Source organism: Peromyscus leucopus, chromosome 18 (genome assembly GCF_004664715.2).
Source record: "Peromyscus leucopus breed LL Stock chromosome 18, UCI_PerLeu_2.1, whole genome shotgun sequence".
In the NCBI taxonomy this organism is placed as follows: domain Eukaryota; kingdom Metazoa; phylum Chordata; class Mammalia; order Rodentia; family Cricetidae; genus Peromyscus; species Peromyscus leucopus.
The window spans coordinates 8,728,182-8,749,939 of record NC_051078.1 but is presented as its reverse complement, the minus strand read 5'-3'; the positions used below and the strand labels follow the sequence as shown (position 1 = coordinate 8,749,939).

The 21,758-nt window shown below is 47.9% G+C and overlaps 1 protein-coding gene across 2 annotated transcripts in view; it reads right to left on the bottom strand.

Moving 5' to 3' along the window:
• Window positions 1–21,758, bottom strand: part of Xpot (exportin for tRNA) — a 39,666-nt gene that overhangs the window by 3,830 nt on the left and 14,078 nt on the right. Inside the window, exons 9-23 of one of the 2 annotated variants that reach the window (XM_028869599.2) lie at window positions 20,377–20,613; window positions 18,928–18,966; window positions 18,354–18,416; window positions 16,694–16,818; window positions 15,883–16,027; window positions 15,613–15,732; window positions 15,276–15,370; window positions 14,506–14,575; window positions 13,555–13,793; window positions 12,419–12,704; window positions 9,839–10,028; window positions 8,605–8,721; window positions 8,155–8,270; window positions 7,182–7,229; window positions 3,402–3,473 (exon numbers count right to left, since the gene is read on the bottom strand). In XM_028869599.2, coding sequence (XP_028725432.1) covers window positions 3,402–3,473; window positions 7,182–7,229; window positions 8,155–8,270; window positions 8,605–8,721; window positions 9,839–10,028; window positions 12,419–12,704; window positions 13,555–13,793; window positions 14,506–14,575; window positions 15,276–15,370; window positions 15,613–15,732; window positions 15,883–16,027; window positions 16,694–16,818; window positions 18,354–18,416; window positions 18,928–18,966; window positions 20,377–20,613 — 1,962 coding nt within the window. The remainder of the gene's footprint in view (window positions 1–3,401; window positions 3,474–7,181; window positions 7,230–8,154; window positions 8,271–8,604; window positions 8,722–9,838; window positions 10,029–12,418; window positions 12,705–13,554; window positions 13,794–14,505; window positions 14,576–15,275; window positions 15,371–15,612; window positions 15,733–15,882; window positions 16,028–16,693; window positions 16,819–18,353; window positions 18,417–18,927; window positions 18,967–20,376; window positions 20,614–21,758) is intronic. The other variant, XM_028869600.2, reaches the window with a different exon arrangement.

Below are 21,758 nucleotides of genomic sequence, written 5' to 3'. Positions count from 1 at the left end.
TCTCATCCCATTCAAACAAACTCCCAACACAAGACCAAGTCAGTCAGCAGGGATGTGGAGAAACCCTAACGTGCACACTGTTAGTGAGAACACACCACACACACACACACACACACACACACACACACACACTGTTAGTGAGAATACACATGGCATCTGGTATGCTTTAAGTGTTTGTTTTTAAACAAACTAGGGATTGACCCTTGGGCCTCACAAGCATTCTAAGCACATACTACCCTCCGTCTAGTTCAGTACAAAGGCTATGAAAACTTTCCAATACAACTACCAGCAATCTTACTTTGGGGTATCTATGGAGAAGAACTGAACCCAGCATCTGTAGACAAGATTAGCACTTAGCTCATGTGCACTGTGGTACAACAGCGAGCTGTAGAGATGACTTACATGCTCACTGATGGACTGATGAACAAAGTAATGTTCATTTGTAGAACGGACCATTCATTCCCTATCTACTGTAAGGAAGGAAACCTTGGAACCGGGGAGATGGTTGGTGAGGTAATTCTGTGAAGACAGAAGGACCTGAGTTTGATCCCCAGCATCCCCATTAAAAGGCAGGCGTGGTGGCACAAGCTTGTAATCCCAGTGTCGGTGGGGCAAAGGCACGAGGGTCTCGGACCTGCTGGGCAGCCAGCCTAGGTCAACTGGTGAGCTGCAGGTCCCAGTAAGAGACCCTGTCTCCAAAGACAAGGTGGAGGCTCTCAAGGAATGATCCCCAAGGTTGACCTCTGGTGTCCACAACACACACGCACACGCACGCACGCACGCGCACACACACACACACACTCACTCACACTCACCTACACATACATGGACACATGCGCATACAAAAGAAATCTTGCTATATAAAACAAAAACGGAAGAATTTTGTGGACATCCTGTTAAGTCAAACAGCCAGTCACAAAAGGCAGAAGACAGGATTCTACTGCTTGTATGAGGTCTCTACAGCAGTCAGGGTTAGAGGCTCACAACACAGCAGGGAGGTTGCCAGGGCTGGGAAAGAGGACTTAGGCAGAAAATCTAAATGACGAGCCGGGCGGTGGTGGCGCACGCCTTTAATCCCAGCACTAGGGAGGCAGAGGCAGGCGGATCTCTGTGAGTTCAAGGCCAGCCAGGGCTACCAAGTGAGTTCCAGGAAAGGCTAGCAAAGCTACACAGAGAAACCTTGTCTCGAGAAACCAACCAACCAACAAATAACAAATCTAAATTATGTAAAATGGATTTTCTAGAGACCTATCTAATGCTGTCTAAACACAACATTGTTCTTTAATTAACAAGACTATACAGTAGACTTGAAAATGTTACGGTACACCCTATGTGATGTCTTCTTAACGCAATAAAATAAACCTTGAAAAAACCTAACCAAGCACGCAACAAGAGAAAAACCCTCCAGAACACTGTGGGAGAAGCAAACAAATCTTGGAATCCGAAAGGGGCTAGTTTTAGGCCTGGCAGTCAGTTGGTCATCCTGTTTGTCCCTTCACAGGAGGTTCTAGCTCTAGCTGCCACTTGAGCTGCATGCACTAGTGCAGGAAAAGTGTGGGAGCTGCGTGAACAATGTCAAGTGTAAAGGAGCATTGTAACTTTCTAGCCACCCTCCTCAAAAACGACTTCAACACGAAGACCGTGACACAAACCCCAGCAGAAGTTCTTTTCTTTTTCCCTCCTGTTTCCTCTCTTCTCTTTGCCATGCATGTCGGGGTTTGAACCCAGGGTCTTTTTTTTTTTTTTTTTTGGTTTTCTTGAGACAGGGTTTCTCTGCATAGCTTTGCGCCTTTCCTGGAGCTCACTTGGTAGCCCAGGCTGGCCTCGAACTCACAGAGATCCGCCTGGCTCTGCCTCCCAAGTGTGAACCCGGGGTCTTGCACATGGCAGGCAAGCAAGCATGCTCCACTGCACTGTATGTCTGCCATGCAGGGTCTTCACGTGCTACGATCACTGTCGGCAGCCTACAGAATGGCTTCTTTTTTCTTTTGTTTGCTTTGCACACAGACTTTCATCGGCAGCCCCAGCGGGGGCCAGAACTCCCTGGATAATCTGAGGCAGGTTCAAACTCACGACAGTGCCCCTGCCCTCGTCTCCTAAGTGGAGGAATTACATGCATGGGCTGCCAGGCCCGCCTGAATGCTTTCTTTTCAAAAGCACAAAAGACTCCAGGGCTGGAAAAGAAAGCAACTGTAATGAACTCTGCTTCTTAAAGGGTGTATCTGTTTTTATGTAGATGGGCTTCCGTGAGTTGACGTGCACCACAAGCCCTTAGGGGCCAGAAGAGGGCACTGGAGCCCCTGGGGCTGGAGTCAGGCGGTTGGGAGCTGACACGTGGGTGCTGGGAACTGACCTGAGTACTCTCCAAGAGCAGCCAGTGCTCTTGACCAGAGCCCCATGAATTCTGATCTTTAAAGTATTTAGTTTTGTAGCAAAACTTAGTGTCTTCCCAAGGCACAACAGAAGTGCCACTACCCCGGGCTGGGGAGATGGCTCAGAGGTTAAGAGCACTGGCTGCTGATCCAGAGGACCTGAGTTCAATTCCCAGTAACCACATGGTGGCTCACAACCATCTGTATAGTAAGATCTGGTGCCCTCCTCTGGCCTGCAGGCATAATGCAGGCAGAATACTGTATACATAATAAAATAAATAAATCTTGAAAAAAAAAAAAAAAAAGTGCCACTACCCAATCATCACAACAGTGACACACACAACAGTGGCACACACAACAGTGACACACACAACAGTGGCACACACAACAGTGGCACACACAACAGTGGCACACACAACAGTGGCACACACACACACACAACAGTGGCACACACAACAGTGGCACACACAACAGTGACACACACAACAGTGGCACACACAACTATTTCTAAGTTATCTCCAACCTACATGACATGGATATATATGGGAGGTCAGGTTGGGGGATTCCTCAGCACCCAGTAAAAAGCTAAGTGTGGTGGCCTGTCCCTGTAACCCCAGCACTGCGGAGACCAGCACTCTAGCACAATGTCGAGCCAACAAACAGTGTCTCAAAGGAGGCAGATGGTGTCCTGAGCATGGCGCCTGGAGCTGTCCTCCAGCCCCCGCCCCCATGTGCACACACGCACGGAGAAAAGGAAAAACGTCATTTCTATAGGTATGGCTACAGACAATGTTACTGTGGCCTATCGTTTACTGAATGGCAGGAAATTAAATTTGTATTGGATGTTAGAATAAAAACATAAAATTGCTTCCATTCAATTTCATGGATTATTTTAGTCTAGGCTCTAGGCCATTGACAGCAAAACAAGCTAATGCCATGTGGCTTTTGTGAATTAAAATTTAGATTTGAAGTACACACATTTATTTATTTAATAAAATTTCAAGCAAAATCTGTTAGGAGAGCTCTTACCTGAATTATTTCTGGAGCGACTTGTAAGGAGGGCAGGTATTCCTGTTGAAGATACTGAACACATTCGGGGCCCTGCAGATGAAGAGACAACCCAGTCATCTTTCTGGGCACTAATAACGCTCAAGAGGTTAGACCAACACACCTACACTTCACAGACGATACAGTATCAGGATAAGAACAGACCGCCTTGATTAGAAACCCAGGAGACACTTTGACACTGCTTCCCTTTAGCAATGTATTCCTGAGAGAACAGCTATAAAAAGACTGAACAAACTCAATACTTAAGAACAGCAGTGAACTTCGTGTCTTGTGGTAACCTGTGTATGAATGTCCTAGAGGCCAGAGGTTGGTGCCGGGGTCTCCATACACTGCTCTCCACCTTATTTTTCAGACAGGGTCTCTCATTAAGTCTGGAGGGGCCAATGGGGCTTGGCTGGCCAGCCAGTGAACTCCGGGGGTGAGCCACCTGTCTGCATCCCCACCTCAGCACTGAGATTACAGGTGTGCACATCTGGCTATTTCGTGGGTGCTGAGGACCTAACACAGGTCCTTCTGCTTGCACAGAAAGCATCTGACAGACCAGGCCATCGACCCACCTTCCCTGGCCTGCATCTGATGACTTTCAAGGACTTTAGTAGGTTGATGGTTTACCTGAAAGCACATCACTGAACAAAACCAGTGGTCCACACCTAGCATTTGGGAAGCTGAGGCATGAGGACCGCTCTGAGCATGAAGTCAGCCTGGCTACAGAGTAAGACCATTTCAAAACAACCCTACCTTTCCCTCTTTAACATCCGGATTGTTTCTAGTCTACTGTTTACTATTATTAGTACTTCTCAGTCACAGGATTCCTTTATCTTCTTTCTACCTTGACTCCTGGCCCTCTACCTAAATGGGCCCCGGTCTCAACTTACTGACCCCTCGGAGGAACTGTCATCTCCAGGGGGCGAACACTACACTGGTTCTCAAAGGTTTCTCACTTCTCAGCTTCCCATTAACCTGCCCATTCTGCTTATTTCCAATGCACTGCTCGCCATTCCCATACAACCGCATTATCACCTACATACATATGTGTGTGTTAAAATCAGGATTTCCACTAATTTGGACGGAAGGCAATGGTGGAGACCACCGCTCTGAACTGCTCCTCAGTCCTTCTCCAAGCATCCTCCAGTGTCACTGTCTCCTGTTACGTCTCCTCTCTGTCCTTGCTTTCCTAACTTTGGTTCAGCCTAAGTGTGGGTTCTTTTTGTCCTGACCTTACAAGTTCTGACATAACAATGAGGACTCCCAAGTCAGCACTTAGTTCTAAGTACTTCATACTCACATTCCCAACAACTTGGGTTTCGCTCTCATTTTTAGGATATTTAGGATATTTGATTATGTGTATGTGTGTTCTCTGTGAATGAGTGTGTGTATGTGTGTGTGAGAGAGAGCACACGCGCATGCGTACATGCTTGCCCATAGAGGCTAGAGACATTGGATCCCTTGAGCTACTTGAGAACCTTCCCAAGCAAGTGCGGAGGTCGGTCCTCTGCAGACCAGCGCTCACTCTTCACTTCTGAGGCCGCATCTCTCCCCATCTTTGGGTATTTCTTTCTCGTTGCTTTAGGCAAAGTTCCTTTTGTCCTGATCTCACAAGTCCTGACAGACTAACAATGAGGACTCCAAAGTCAGCGTTTAGTTCAAAGCACTTCGTCCTCGTTGTATTCCCAAGCACTCTCTGAACATCTTTCCCCGCAGTGACCCACATGACGACCACTCGGCCTCCCGGTGTTCCAAATGTCCACGTTCCGAGCACAGCTTCCCCCCACCGACCCCACCGCACTCTTCCGCTGTCGCTGCTGCCGTAAGCTTACGTCTGAGCCCCACCAGATCCCTGCGGGACAGCTGCCGGCCTCACTCTCTCTCTCTCTCTCTCTCTCACACACACACACACACACACACACACACACACACACACACACACACACACACACACCCTGCTTTGGTTGAAAAGCCAGTTCCACCACCGTATCCTCGTCTTAAGGCCTATCTGACAAAGTCTGCCTTTTCCTGTTGTTTGCTTATTGTTCAGTCAGGCAGCTTCGGTCCTAGACTTTTTTGGTGTTTCTTTCTTTTTCTTTTTTTGGTATTTTGAGTATCTGTTTGGTATTTTGTAATAGTCCTGGCTGTCCTGGAACTCATCTTTGTAGACCAGGCTGGCCTCGAACTGACCAAAATCTGCCTGCCTCTGCCTCTGCCTCCCAAGTGCCAGGATTAAAGGTGCGCTCCACCACTGCCTGACTATACTATTTTTTATATACCCATTAAAATACTCATTTAAGTCACTATTTATTGTTGTTATTTGCTCCGCCCATGACCTTGGGCTTTGGGGGTGGGGCGAAGGAGGCAGCGCTTCCTGCCATGGTACGTGACCTCTTAAAAAGGGGTCATGTGTCCTCCCTCCCCTTTCTTTTTTCAATTTTATCCTGGCGTGACTGGACACTGGACGGCCTGGGAATTGAAGCCGGTTCCTCTGGAACATCAGTCAGTGCCATCTCCCTCCCTAGGCAGTTTTCCCTTGATTCTGATATATTGGGTCTTCACCTTTACACATTTTCCCCCCACCCTACCTAGGGGGAGTACAGGTCTAGAGGAAATGCCGTTGGACTAAAACCTTCCTTCCCCTTCCTTCCGCCTTCCATCAGAAGGGAAGACTCCAGCTCAGAGAAGCGAAGACAGCATGTTCCTTGACGGGGACGGGGGACGGGGGACGGGGGACGGGGGACGGGGGACGGGGGACGGGGGACGGGGGACGGGCCACTGCAGCTCACTGCAGCTCAGGAAATGCTGCTCTGTGCTGGGCCACAGCAGTTAGAAATTGCAATTTTTGTTAAAAGGAAAAAGTACTTATTTTTGAATATTGGCACCTAATTCAAGTTATCGGAAAATACCCAAAGTCACTTATGATTTATCCATGACTAACTAGACTGACAGGAAAGGACTTGGTATTTATGAGTAATGGAAGTCTCTAATCATTTAAACCTGTGACCCCTATACGTGAGGAAGAGGCTGAGGCAGAAGGACCACTAGCAGTTCATTCCGGGCGGGGCTACAGTGTGAAATCCTGTCTCAGCTAACAATAAAAAATAAATCGATTTGCCAAGTGTGGCGGTGCATGCCTTTAATTCCAGCACATGGGAGGCAGAGGCAGGAGGATCTCTGTGAGTTCAAGAGCGGCCAGGACTATTACACAGAGAAACCTGTCTTGAAAAAAAAAAATATACACAGATACACACAAACGTACACATAAATCAATCACAGGCTGGAGTATTAGCTCAGCTGGCAAAGCACTTGCTGCGTAAACGCGAGCATGGGCTCCATCCCCAAGCCCACCTCAGTTACAAAAGCCTGAGCGCTGAGGGACGCTTATAACCCCAGTGCTGAGGAGGCCGAACAGCGGTTCCCTGGGATGCCCTGCCAGCCTAGCCTAATGGTGCGCCCCAGGCCCCAGTGACAGAAAGCATCACCTCGACCTCTGGCCGGCACAGGCACACGTGCCCCACCCCACGGGCAGCCCCTGGCTGTACAGAAGTTGAACACTGAAATGATCCCGTGCCCCACAATGTGAAGGGCGGTAACAGTCACTGCTCTCATTCAGTCCTTTCCACACATCCACAAAATCAGTACTGAAGTCATCTGTCATAAAACACACTTTTCCAGGTGATGAGTCAGACCCAACTGAAAACACAGCAGATAAGGGTTAAACGTGAGAGAAGGAGCAAGGAGCGTAAGTCTCACCCGTTTGAGATGGATTGTTTTCAGCGTCACAGCACACTCAGAAAGCGCCTGCAAAATATAAGTTTAAAATTTAACATGGGCAGTTCTTTTGTACAAAACCAAACTTTTACCCTCCCACCTCCAAGCTACTGCAAGGAAAACACACAGCTTCGTGCCTGCAGGGAGTCAAGAATGGTAAAGGAAGTAGGCCACACAGAGGAAAGCAAAAGACGAACCCCTGGGGGCAGGGGGGGGGGGCCTCAGGGGTTAGGAGCACTGGCTGCTCTTCCTGGGAACCAGGGCTTGATTCCCAGCACCCCACGATGGCTCACCACCGGCTGTGACTCCGGTCCCAGGGGATGTGACTCCCTCTTCTGGCCTCTGGGGGCGCTAGGCATGCGCACGGCACATAGACATCCACGGAAACAAAATACCCACAGACATACAAGAAAAAGAAAAAACTACGAGCTGTAGTCCTAATGGAGTAGCATGGCTTTACCCAACCATTCGAGAAGTGAGAAAACATCTCTCCCGTGAAGCACTCTGAAAATGAGACCTGGGGCCCGGCACACAGAAAGAGAGCGGCCATGCCTGCTCGTCACGGCAGGGGAAGCCGCAGAGTAGGGCATGACGGCACAGACATACAGTCCCACGCTCTGGGGGCAGAGGCAAGACACTGCCCAGAGTCTGAGGACAGGCGGGGGTGCAGCGAGACCCTGGCCAGCTACGGCCACACAGCACACCCTGTGCCAAAGGCAAAGTGAGGGGAAGGGAAGGGGAAACTGAGGAGAGAAGGGAAGAGGAGGGGTGTGGCTTAGCGGTCAAGCGCCTGCCAAATGTGTGGCATCCTTATCTGTCCCCAAAACAGGCAAAGTGACTCGGTGACTACTCTGAAGTCGTTATGTCTACATAAAAACAACCTGTGAAACAACCCGCCTGTCATCAGAGAAGCGTCTAGAGAGCTGCATGTGTAGACAGACTCTGAGGGGCTTACCAACACCGTCTGTGCGTCAGCCAGGTCGAAGGTCTGCTTTAGAGGAGCTAGGAAACATGCAGGGACGATGTGCTTATAAACGAAATCAGCAAATCCCACTGGTCCATCTTTACCTCCTGTCAAGAGAATCCAAATAAATGCTCATCTTGTTTAAAAAGAGAGTCAGTCAGTCCACGTAAAGGGAAAAATCAAGCCCCAGTTTCTGCTTCTATCTGGATCAGAGTTCCATTTCAGCTCTAACCATTTCATTTCAACAGTCCCATTAGGCAGGCTGGGGATGAAGGCTGGAAGACAGTTATCAGGCTGGAGGTGTAGTTCACCATGGGACCACTTGATTACAGCATGCATGGGGCGGTGTGTGTGTGTGTGTGTGTGTGTGTGTGTGTGTGTGTGTGTGGTGTCGTCAGGATAAAACCTCAAAACAAAACAAAAACAACAGGTTCCTCTCACCCCAGAGCTCCACCAGCTTAGAGAGGATGATGAAACACGTCTTCTGTGCAATCGGATCCGGATACTCAACGGCTCCCTGGATGACGGTCACCAGCACCCGTTCCACGTTCTCCGCACCTGAGGTGAAAGACCAGACTTGAATTTCAAAAGGAAACACACTACCTTAAGCACTCGGTTTTTCAAAATGTACAGTACGTCAAAACACGCCTAGAGCGTTGATAAAATCCCTTCACTGCTTTTATTAACCAGGCCCCTCAATTCTAAGGACTGAGAAGCCAGAATTCCTTTAATATCTTCTGGCTTTTTTTTTTTGGGGGGGGGGGAGGACCTTGCCGAGTAGACCAGGCTGACCTCAAACACACTGATGTGTAGCTATTGGAATTAAAGGCTCTATGTGACGGTCTGAATGAGAATGGACACCACATGCTCATGTATTTGAACGCTTGGTCCCCAGTTGGTGGAAGTGTTTAGGAAGGATCAGGAGGTGTGGCCTTGCGGGTGGAGGCATGTCACTGGGCATGTCAGGCTTTGAGGTTTCAAAAGCCCGTGGTCTTCTCAGTGAACTCTCTCTACCATGTGCCTAGCTCTCACTCCTGCTCCAGCGCCACGCCTGCCTGCCTGCCTGCCTGCCGCCACACCCCGGCCATGATGGCCACGGACTCACCCTCTGAAACTGTAAACAACAACAAGGTCTTTACTTGCTGTCTTGGTCATGGTGTCTCACCACAGCAATGGAAAAGTAGCTGAGATCACTCACCATGCCCAGCTTACCCCTCTTCCCTTGTGAGGAAAAGTCTCAAGAGTTGCCCAGACTGGCCCTGAATTCTGTGCAGCCAGGAAGGCTTTGCACTTACTGGGCTGTCCTGCTCAGACCCCAGATACCTGTGATTACAAGCCTTCTTCGCATGGTTGGCCAGCGCTACCCTCAATTTCAAGATGGCAAACGGGCCAGTCGGACTCAACTAACTGTCAGGCCAATTCCGGCCCACGTTCACTATACTACTTACTAGAAATTAAAAATACAGGGAAAGAGAGAGAAACTGGCTACAGATTAACTTTAAGGTGCTCTGCATGCTTGTAACTCATCTCTATTCCAAAGTACTGAACACTCTTAGGGCCACCAGACCACCTCCTCACCAGTTCGCTGTTCTCGTCCACTCACGGAGGAGCTCAGGGGTCTGGCTGAGACAAGGACCTAGGCGGGCACACTGGCGTGCGTGGCGTGCATCCCTACCTTGATTTGCGATCACCTCGCTCATCCCGCTGCCTGTGACGGTTTGCAGGAAGGCGAAGTAACTCCTGCGCAGCATCTGCTTCTCTAAGGCGGCCGACTGGTCGTTGTCTTCTGCGGGCCGCAGCAGCACTTCAAAGATGGCATGAAGCAGGGGCATGAACATCTGCTGTAAAAATGGGGACACCTGAATCTGGAAAGAAGAGCAGCTGTTACTGACCTCAGAAATGATGAAGAAAAGCAACGGGGCACTCTGGAAAGAGGGTGTTTAAAAAGCTCTTCGCTTTCTACGGAGGATATTTACAAACTTAATGAATGTATAAACATACGCACTACCCAAAGACTCAAGATTAAATTCAACACGTATGGGATTAAGAGCACTGGCCACTCTTCTAGAGGACCTGGTTCCTTTCCCAGCACCCACATGAGGCTCTCAACCATCAGTAACTCCTGTTCCAAGGAATCTGACGTCCTCTTCTGGTTTCTCTAGGCAATGCACACACATGGTTCACAGGCATGCGTTCAGGCCAAACACCACACACATAAAAGTCAATCTTAGGAAGTTCAACTTGAGCCGGGCGGTGGCGGCGCACGCCTTTAATCCCAGCACTCGGGAGGCAAGAGCCAGGCGGATCTCTGTGAGTTCGAGGCCAGCCTGGTCTACAGAGCGAGATCCACAACAGGCAACAAAACTACACAGAGAAACCCTGTCTTGGAAAAACCTTTTGGAAGTTCAACTTGTATCTTAGAATTTTGGTTATGGGCCAGCAAGATGGTACCATAGGTAAAGGCACTTACTGTGCGAGCCTGGTGACCTGAGTTCAACCCCCAGAGCCCATGGAAAGACAGAAGGAGAAAACTGAGTCCACAGTGCTGGACTTGGATCTCTACACACCTACACACACACGCACGCACGCACGCACAGTCTAATAAAAGTTAAAAAACAAATGAAAGAAATTGAAATGAAATAATAAGTGTTCATAATGAAAGTTGGCCAAGAAATTTTTTTAAATTTAAATTCTTAAGGGAAAAAATCCTAAGAAATGAATTTTGTAAAATTAAACTACATATGTGGCTTTCATTAGCTAAGTTCCTTATCCTTTCAGGGCCCCCGTTTCCTCTTCTAGAAGGCAGAATTCTTATCACTGAGGGTTATTATGAGGAGTACAGAGCAACACCCATGAATATTGAGGGCAGGCTTTGAACTTAGAAAGCCTAGTGCCGTTCTCCTTGGCCAGCTCAGACCTGATTCATGCCCTGCGTTACTTCTAGCCTCTTGTCCCAGCACCTGAGTCCCAGTGCTGTGTTCAGTTAGAGCTCAACACTGGATTTACTTGCTCTTCCTGGCGGTTTTCTCCACCTACAGTGACTAACACTATTAAAACATCTACTCAGGGGGCTGGAGAGACGGCTTAGTGTGGTGGTATTGTGTTGCCCAAAATATTGTGTACTCTAATAAATTTATCTGGGGTCAGAGAACAGACAGCCACTAGATACAAAGGCTAGAAAATGGTGGCACTCACACCTTTAATCCTAGCATTCCAGAGATAGAAATCCCTCTGGATCTCTGTGAGTTCAAGGCCACATTGGAAAGAGCCAAGCATGGTGACACACGCCTTTAATCCCAGAGAGCCAGCCTTTAATCCCAGGGAGTGGTGGTAGAAAGCAGAAAGATATATAAGGCGTGAGGACAAGAAACTAGAGGCATTTGGCTGGTTAAGCATTTCGCCTGGTTAAGATTCAGGCTTTTGAGCAGTAATTCAGCCTTTGGGATGAGGACACAGAAGCTTCCAGTCGGAGGAAACAAGACCAGCTGAGGATCCGGCGAGGTGAGATAGCTGTGGCTTGTTCTGTCTCTCTGATCTACCAGCATGGACCCCAATAACTCGCCTCGGGTTTGATTTTATTAATAAGAACTTTTAAGACTCCTGCTACAGCTTAGTGATAAAGAACACTTTCGGTCCTTTTCCCAGCACCCCCAGGGAGGCACACAACTCCACGCCCTGGACCTCCACTTCCAGATGATCCACCACTGTCTTCTGACCTCTTCAGGCACCAGGCATGCACACGGTGCACCTACATACATGCAGGCAAAACACTCATACACATAAAAAAAGTACTGTTTTCAACCTAGAAATCTCCCTCGCCTTACCTGTGTGGCAGACAGCAGACTACTGGGAATGTTAGACATGCCATGACCCATGTGACCAGGCAACTCAGGGTCATTTACTAGGTAAAGGTGGGGCTGAGGGGGGCTTGGTCTGCCAAGAGCTTCCTGCACACACATGAGAACCTGAGTCTGAAGCTCCAGACCCCTGGAGTGAGAAGCTGGGCATGGTGGTGTACCCGAAGATGGGGGAGGAACGCCAGTGTCTACCCGAAAGCCGGTGCAGCTCCATCAATGAGCTCCAAGGTCAGAGACAGACCACGTATCAAAGACTAATGTGGAAGGTGATGGAGGCCAACCTCTGGCCTCCACATGTATGGGTCACCCCACCTCCACAACACACAGTAAGGTATGTGAGGATGCAGACTCTAACTTTTAAGTCACGAGAGTCTCCGGACTCGGAGGGCTTGCGGTACCTTGAACTTGGCCGTAATCTGGTTGATGAGTGGAATGAATTCCTGGAGGTCTTTCGCTTCACAGTCTTTGAGCATGTGTTCTGAGGCAGACGGGATGAAGGGAAGCACTTCTTCCTCTAGGCAAATGATCATTCGGTGAAGGAAAGTCCGAACTCCACTTCTGAGAATGTCCTTTTGTACGGGGCAGCTGAGGGCTGGCAGGAAGGTCTGTAAACAGTCCAGGTACACCTGGGAGCAGCCACACTGCTTCACAGTCTGCTTGTTGCTGAAAGCCTTGCTGGTTCGACTGCACGACCAAAACCAGACAGGCAGGGTTAGTTCATCCTCCCCAGTTCAGGGTGCACACCAGCGCGGCGCACACCGGCCGGCAAGCTGCCAACTCTAGACTCCCATTCTTCCCTACGCCAGAATCACTTCCCTCCGTGGTTAATGGCCACGTGGAAATGACTGCTCCCAGATGTCATCACAGAGCACGTTAAATAAACTAAGCAAATAAGATGTAGTTAACATAATCTGAGTCTGTCTATCTGCTTCTCTAAAGTCTGATACAGTCTTCAGGAAAAAAATGTACTTACTACGACTAAGCCATCGGGTAATCGGTACGCATCACTCACTAAATTTAGAAAACAACCCCATCACACTCACAGCCCAGTTACTCCTATCACCCAGGCCTGGCTATGCGCTGAAATGCGCCGGAGTGTACAGTGTACGACAACTTCCGGTATAACTTACTAGCAATCATTCCAATTTTCATGCTGTTAAAAATGTAGGTAAAGAAGTAAGCGGCTGCTTGGTGTCTTTGGGATGCAATGTTACAGCTAAGGAGTCTCAGGACTTCTCCTGAAGGCCCCAATACTAACTAGGCCACGATGTCGCAGTATGCTGCTGGTACACAGACACCTGGGCCAACCTGAAGCACAGGACGGACTGACACTCAAGTCAGAAGCTGGAGTACTAAGGATTTAGACAGTCCTCATGGTAAAAATACAGCCAGCAAATGACCTACCCTCTTTGCTAGCCACAGTTTAGACAATCAGAGCTCTGAAAACACTTAAGTGTATCCATGATACAAAGGTCCACAGCAGAGGTTCGGCCTACGTAGACGCACATTTTAATTTAACTGCAACGGGGCTCACCTGGCAAATCCAACCGCATGGTTGAGACTATCGGCCAGAGAGGCCTGCCTTTCCTCATCCTCAGCCATCATCAGCTTCTCCAACAGAACCTTGAACCTCTCCATCAGTGGCGTCAGGAGGTCCTTCATTAAGGCCTGCTTGTGCTCTGCGGGGTAGTCGCTGTTGACGATCAGGGCGCCAGCTGTTTCATAGATGAAGAGCTGGTCGTCGCTGCTCAGTAAGGACTGGTAACCGTTCTCCTAGGCGGGAATTTCATCTTAACTGAGGGTTTCCATTCAGTGCCTCTCATTTACTTAATCAAGAACGAGCACGAGAGATGGGAAATCTCATCCACCACATCGGCTCACAAACCGGGCATTTATAAAAAAGTGAAATTTCTGACAGGCAGTGGTGGCGCACGCCTTTAATCCCAGCACTCGGGAGGCAGAGCCAGGTGGACTTCATGGCCAGCCTGGTCTACAAAGTGAATTCTAGGACAGCCAGGGCTGTTCCACAGAGGAATCCTGTCTTGAAAAACCAATATATATAAAATAAATAAAAATAAAACAAAAACCACGTGTGAATCAAACTGTACTTATAAACGATCTCAACTTCAATTCTTTTAGTTAGTGACACTGACAGAATGTTTTAGACCCTAAGTCTGAAGACAAAAACTTCAATGTTACGTGGCCCTGGGAACGAGAAATACGATCACGTTAGAGACTAATTTAGAGGCTGGATTTCTTCTCTTCTCCATGAACTATGTCGGCTGCGTTTAACAGTGCAGAGAAATCAGAACATGCTCCACACTGCCGAATTCCTATTATGCTTGTCATCTAAATAACCTTGATACAGAGATCCACATAAACTCGGTGCGCACACCTCCCCTCCCCTAGTTAGAGGCAGGGTGAGGCTGGTTAGGATGGCACAGGCAGTCTCGATATCCGGGGAAGACACTCAGAGGATACTTACCGGGGGAGAAAGGGCCAACAAGTCTTGGATTCTATTCAAAATCTCCTCAATGAAAGGATTCATCTGTTTACTAAATGAGATCAAAAGGAAAAACAAGGTAAGTGATGTGCTCATAAGCTGCTGAAATATGAACCCCTTTAAAAGGGAAGGAACCAAGGCTCAGTTTTATGCTAGCCAATCTGATCACTAAAATTAGCTTATGAGCAATTTAAAAAGTCTACCTGCTCTGCAGTGATACATTACCAAGACGATAGCACTACCTACCCCGGCTCCCAGGACTTATACAGATACTCTATATGACAGATTATGTTAAAAATGTACTTTCAGGCTGGGCATCCCAGGCAAGCCTATAACCCCATACTTGGGAGGTAGACAGAGGCAATGGAATCAGTTTGCCATCTCCAGGACCAAGCAAATAAACAAAAAACATGCACCCTGGCCTAGGGAGATGGCCCAGCCATCTTGAATTGAAAAGGAAATGCATTTGCTGTGCAAACCCGAAGACTTGAATTTGATACCTTGATCCCACATGGGAAAGCTCTTACTCCCACCTACATCACACACCCACTCAATAATAACCTATAGAATCTACAAAACAATCAAAGTATGCACACAAGCCATCTGTTAGTGCTGAATACAGCAACAGTCAGTCACAGGGAAGGAAGCCAGAGCATGGACACCCAGTGCTCCTGGGGGGGGGGGACGACGCTTCAACTCCCGGCTGCCTCCAAGCGCACACTTCACAACCAGCCCTGGAAGCCGACACTTACTTGAGAGATTTGACAAATCTGGAGAACAGGTAAGCGGTTCTGCTCCGGACTTTAGGGCTGGAATGCCACAGGCCCCTGTGATCTAGGAAAGCCATCTACAGAAAGAGACACTGATCATTTCTGGTCTGATTCAAGGGTTTCATTGTCACACTGCACTTTTTGCTCACATCAAATTGTACTTGTTGGGCAGGACCAGGAGTACAGGAGGAAAGTTACACACGTTACATGCAGGGAGGATCTTAAGGACCTGATTCACATAGACCTGCCACCCAGCATTAGTCAGGAGTCACAGAGAACAGTCTCTCATCACTGAAGCGGGAGTGAGGCGCGCACTTACTAGTACACTTGGAATGTGCTGAGGTTCAACTGTGAAGAACTTCTCATATCGAACAACAGTTTCAAAGAACTCCAGGGTCACAGACGTGTGCTGGTAGGAACTGACTCCTGACGTTACCAACTAGAAAGGGGGGAGAAAAAAAACGAAGAAACCCATCTTTGTTTCCCGCAGCATCCGAATCCCCCCCCGTAAAAACAGCCCAAGCTCTAACAAGGAAGGCGGCCCTGGCGCTTATCGCACAACAGAGTGAAGGATGCTCAGTATACCTACCGTTCGCATCATGTCCTGCAAAGCACTAGCTTTTGAAACGTCACCTGAGAAGTGCGCACCGTGGGACACGGGGAGAGCTTCCGCCAGCATGTACAGCAACCTCACTGCCACCTCCACCTCCATGAAGCGTGTGGTCTGCCAGTTCCTGCCAAGGCACCAGAGTGTCTGTCTGTGAGACCCGAACAGAGACTTTTTATATGACTCTCGACACTCGGGACAGTGACGCACCCACAAAACGGCTCAGCCACTGGCGAGGTGCCCACGCTCCTGTGACCAACCCCGGTGAAACCCACTGGTTACCAAGACAGCGCAAGAGGACCAGAGGAAGTAACAGTTTGGGAGGTGAAAACGGCTGGGCTACATTAAGTGCGTGTATGGAAATACCATAATGAAACCCATTATTAAGTATAACTGACATGCTAATAAAAACCATTTTTTACTTTTTTTATAAGATTTATTTATTATGTATACAGTGTTCTGCTTACACACAAGATCTAATTATACATGGTCGTGAGCCACCATGTGGTTGCTGGGAATTGAACTCATGACCTCTGGAAGAGCAGCCAGTGTTCTTAACCTCTGAGCCATCTCTCCAGCCCCCAATAAAAACCATTTTAAAAAATCTCTTGAATGATTAAAAAGTCAAACTACTCTTTTTTTTTTTTTTTTTTTTTTGCCAAGCAATGTAACCTAGAGCACAGAGGGGGACACAAGATAAATTACAGAAGCGGCACTTTTTCCAGAGGTGTGAGGAGGAGGACGGCCAGTCAGAGCAGGAGCGGGAAGAGCTTACTCCAAGGGCAGGACTTACTGCAGTGTGGTACTGAGCACTCTGCGGACAGAAGCCAGCACTAACTCTGGTGACACCTGAGCGAGCCTGTCCAGCAGCAGCTTCAGCTGTTTTCTGTATTCTACAAACATGGCCTCATCTTCACCCTGCGGCACAAGTTGAGAGCAAAGCATCAAGATGGCGCGGTGGTTAGGAGGACTCGCGGCCAGAGCCTGAGGCCGCACCCCTCACCCACAGCCCAGGGCGGGAGGAGGGAAGCGACCTCCACCGCCACACCCTGGCCCACCCTCACCATACTGATAAATAAACCTTTTATCTTTGGGTAGAAAAATCCAAATGCTGGGTAGCACTTCCCTTCCTGCTCATGTAATTAGTAATTCTAAAAACACCGTAGCCATCAAAGGCCTGGGGCACACACAGCCTACGAGGGGCCAGGGCTGGGAGAACACAGCCAGTATGGCCCACATTCGGCTTAGACTTGCCCGGTCTCTTCATTCATCTTTTATTTCCCCAAAGTGCCAACAGTGTTACGATAGGGGCTGATGTGTTGGTTATTATCACCATCATCCTTTGACAGCACACACACACCTAAGCAAGCACCCGATGGCCCTAGAGTTAGTGGGAAGCGACCCTCTCATGACCTGGACACACTTCTAGATGAACAAGTCCAGTTCAGCCTCATTCTCACCCTCCTCCTCCCTCCACTGACTGAGCCTCAAGCTAGTACTCTTAGTAACTGTGAGATAAGAGCACCAATAATATTGTCAACTGTAGGTTCAATGTCACAAAGCATTATTTTTCTTTCTTTTGGTTGCTATAGATATAATCTAGGGCCTGAATGCAGTAAGCAAAGGCTCTACCACTGAGCTATACCCCAAACCCTGTAAATTATTTGTTTTATTAAGAGATTTCCTATTCATTTTACATGCCAACCACAGATTCCCCTGTCTTCCCTCCTCCTGCCCAAAAATTTTTTAAAAAAAGATTCTTTTTGGTTTGTTTGAGACAGGCTCTCACTTTGTAACCCAGTATGTAGCCCAGGCTGGCTCAACAGTTATGGCAATATTCTTGCCTAAGGCTGCCAAATGCTGGGACTTCAGACATAAGCCACCAAGCCCAGCTTACAAGATTCTCTATGTATGTGTAAGTGCACAAGAGCATTCGAGCATGTGTGTGTGTGTGTGTGTGTGTGTGTGTGTGTGTGTGTGTGTGTGTGTGTGTGCAGACAGGAGGCCAATCCCAGGCACTGTCTTCACGGGCTAGTCACCTTGTGTGTGTGTGAGACAAGTTCTCTCATTGAGACCTGGGACTCAACGCCTAGGCCAGGCTGGCTGGCCAGGGTACCCCAGGAACTCATGGTGTTTGCCTTCCCAGCTCAGGACTACAAGTACGCACCACCAAATCCAGCCATCTACAGCCACCAAATGCAGATCCTAATTTTTATACAGCAAGCACGTTACCAACCGAGTCACCTCTCCAATCTCTTAGACAGTGAAGGATTCAGGTCTCTACGAGTGTTACCCCAAACTGACATTAACATAAATTACTACATCAGTATAAACATGATTGATTTAAAACACTATTTCTTGTTTTAAAAGGCTCTGAAACTAAAAAAATACTAATTTGATGCAAACAAGCAATACAATTAAAACCAGTTTTTCTTTGACACAAAATTCCTTACTTCATTTTCAAAGTTATATTCTTCATCATAAGTCAATTTTTTCATCACAGCCAACATGATTGCCTAAAATTAATAATGAAATAACATTTGTTAATTGTTCTTTTTAATCTGGAATTTGAGCTACATTTCAAGGCAGATTTCAGACAAAGAACTGATCAGTCTTAGAAGGGCATCTCTGTCACTCACTCCAAGGCTCAGGGACTCTCCTGGAGAGGAGGTGAAACATGACAAAGAGTGGGGTGCTGTGTACAAATCGGAGTTACAACAATCTGTCCTGGAGGGAGGGTACCCGAGACTCGGGAAACACACAACTCACGAGTCCCTAAAACTCAGCAGGTTTGCTCAGCCCCTCCCTCCCCGTTACACACTCATGGAGGGCTGCTGGGAGCGGCTCCACCACTGTGGCTTCTGGGAGTTAGCGCCCGGAGCTGGGCGGGCTCTTCAATGACGCAGCTGCCTCTGAGCTGCCTCTGCTCTGGTAAGTAACCCCTCACCCACAGTCAGCAAAAGAACCCCAGTAAACGCACTGATGTGGGGGAAGAAAATCTACCATTGGTTTCAAGAAACCACTCACCTCTACATTAGCTTTCTGCTGGTCCGAGAGCACTGGAAGCTTCGAATAAAAAGCAAACAATAATTTATTGGTTAAATGAATAATTTATTTCTAATGTTCTACTTGGTTACCGAAGTAGTTTTCTAAGCAATTAATATCTTCTAAAACATACACACAGGAGCTGGTGGTGCAATTATGGGGCAGAGCATTTTCCCAGCATGTACAAGTCCCTGGGCCCAATCTCCAGCATAAGAAAATAAAATACACAAATTTCTGCTGAGTAGTATGACAGCAAGTCTATAGTTAATGCGTTCCCAACTTCAGATGTAGTAATTTCATGTCTAGTAAATAACTTGACACACGGGCAGTAAGGAGATTGATTTGATTAAGTTGTTTATCATGTATTTATAAAGAATTAAGCTTTACAGCAGTAAAGGATGTTTTTACTGTTTTGAGACAGGGTCTTAGCATGTAACTATGATTGGCCTGGAACTCACTATATAGATCAGGCTGGCCTTGAACTCAGACATCTGCCTCTATCCCATCAACAGCTGAGACTAAAGGCATGCATGACCATGCTCAGCTTCTTAAAACAAAGCAAAGATCACAGCTTACAAGGTCTGGGTCCAGTCTCCAGCACTGCAAACAGAACCTAACAATGACGGATGACGTGGCGGGGAGATGGTGCAGCCGGTACAGGTCTGCTGCACAAGCCTGAGGACCCTAACTCGGATCCCCACCATCTGTGTGAGCCAAGCACGCGGCACACGTGGGCAGCAGGATGGGTGGGTGCAGACAGGACTCTGGGGGTCACTGACCAGCCAGCCGACAGCCAGTGAGCTCCACGTTCACCAAGGGCCTGACTCAAAATGAAGGTGGAGAAAGGAAGGAGGACAACCCACTCTGACTTCTGGTCTTTACACACGCACACGCACAAAGACAGGCACACGGACAAATGCACACGCACAGGCATGTGGACACACACACAAATGAAGAAAGCTATACGCTCTTGCAAAGAAGTTACCTTAAGCTTGAATGAGTCAATTAACCCAATATAAACCAAACCTGAACATGCTGGGGGAGGATTATCATGTTCAGTCTACTCAGCTATCTATCGACCCTGAGTACAACAGCATCAACTGGCCAAGCAGAATGTGCTACAGATAAAGGGTGGCCCACACTTTCAAACTGGATGGGGAGTCACTGCAGGTACTGTACCCCAGACCAAGACCGAGGCTGGGAAAGTCATGAGCTGGACAGGAAGCCACTGCCGCTGTTGTGGCCTCAAATCACCTTCTAAATAACTTAATCATCTTAAGTTTAAAAAAGAAAAACTACAAAAGAAATACAGTAATTAACACAATACACACACACACATATATGAACCAGAATTATGGGTATTTTCTTATTTTCAATTTTCAACAGCTCTTTATAAATCTACTGGACAAAAAGAACAAAACAATGACTCACCTGTTTCAAAATGTGAAGATAATCGTAACAAAATCCAATAATGTTAGAGGAGATATCATCATCCTCATGAACTAGCAGCTGTAACATAAGTGGTACTTTTGTCTCGATCGCTTCAAGTGCCTCTTGCGCATTCTTGACAGCCCCATTCTTAACTAATTTAGTCCAGCTAACTATTAATGACTGTCCCATTCCATTGACCAGCTTGGAAAATCTGGCCACAAAGTCCAAGTCTTCTTCCTACGGGCAATGAGCAAAGACCACAGTTACAACCACCCGCCTGGGGAAGAGGCAGACCTCTGACCTGCAGCATGAATGCGGTGCCCATCAGGGCTCAATCTTTGAAAAATGGTTATGTAATCTGTGTGGCACGCAAGGTCAGTGTGGCTGTCTACGTGCCCTCCTCAGGGGTCAGTCTTCTCCAACAGGGGTTTCAGGAATGAAACTCAAGTCATAAGGACCTCAAGGGGAGAGTTTTTATCTGCTGAGCATTCTGGCTCCCAGGACTCAATGTTAAGACAGTAGCTACCAATTCCATCATTATGATAGGAAAATTATCAGAATGTGGAAATTTTCTGTTACCAGTATTATCCAATAGTACTCTAAAAGCAACTATTTTGTTTTGTAATTAAAGAAATAGTTTGTATGTTTGGTGTTTGGCCTGCACATACATCTGTGCAGCATGTGTGCCTGGTGCTCAGAGAGGCCAGAAGAGGGCAGTGGATCCCAGAACTGTAGTTCCGGCCTCTGACAGAGCAGCCAGTGCTCTTAACCACCCACCGTGAGGCATTGACGCTGTTGGCAGTCCAGTGGATATTACCAACTTTAAAAAGAAAGGAAGAGCTTTCACAACGGAGACGTTTTAGAGCCGCCTTCCCCAAATGTTCACTTTCTGAACATTTCTATGAGGTCAACGCTGTCGCACTGCATGTGTAACTGTGACAGTCCTGTCTGGAACTGTGTGACTTAGGCCTCAGCTGCCTACACGGACACAAAGCTGCTATTATAGTTGCCTGCTTCGGGCGCCGCCATCGTTACAGGCGGACCCTGATTATTTTCACTAGTTATCTTATCTATAAGCTGTTCGCCCACAGACAGAGGCTCTACTTTTCCTATTTTAGATTTCCTTTTCTTAAAAACCCCAGATATTAAATAAATAAGACAGTAGAAAGTCACAGAACTACCTTCGGTGCATGAAGAGGGAACCTACTAAGGCCACATTACTGAAATTATCGCCAATACAAAGCTGTCATAGGGCCGGGCCGGGCCGGGCGCCACCAAGCCTGACAAGCTGAGTTCCAGCCTCAGACCCACCTGGGAGGAGAGAACCGACTCTGGAGGTTGTCCTCTGACCTCCCTCCCCATGTGCACCGTGGTGCACGCAT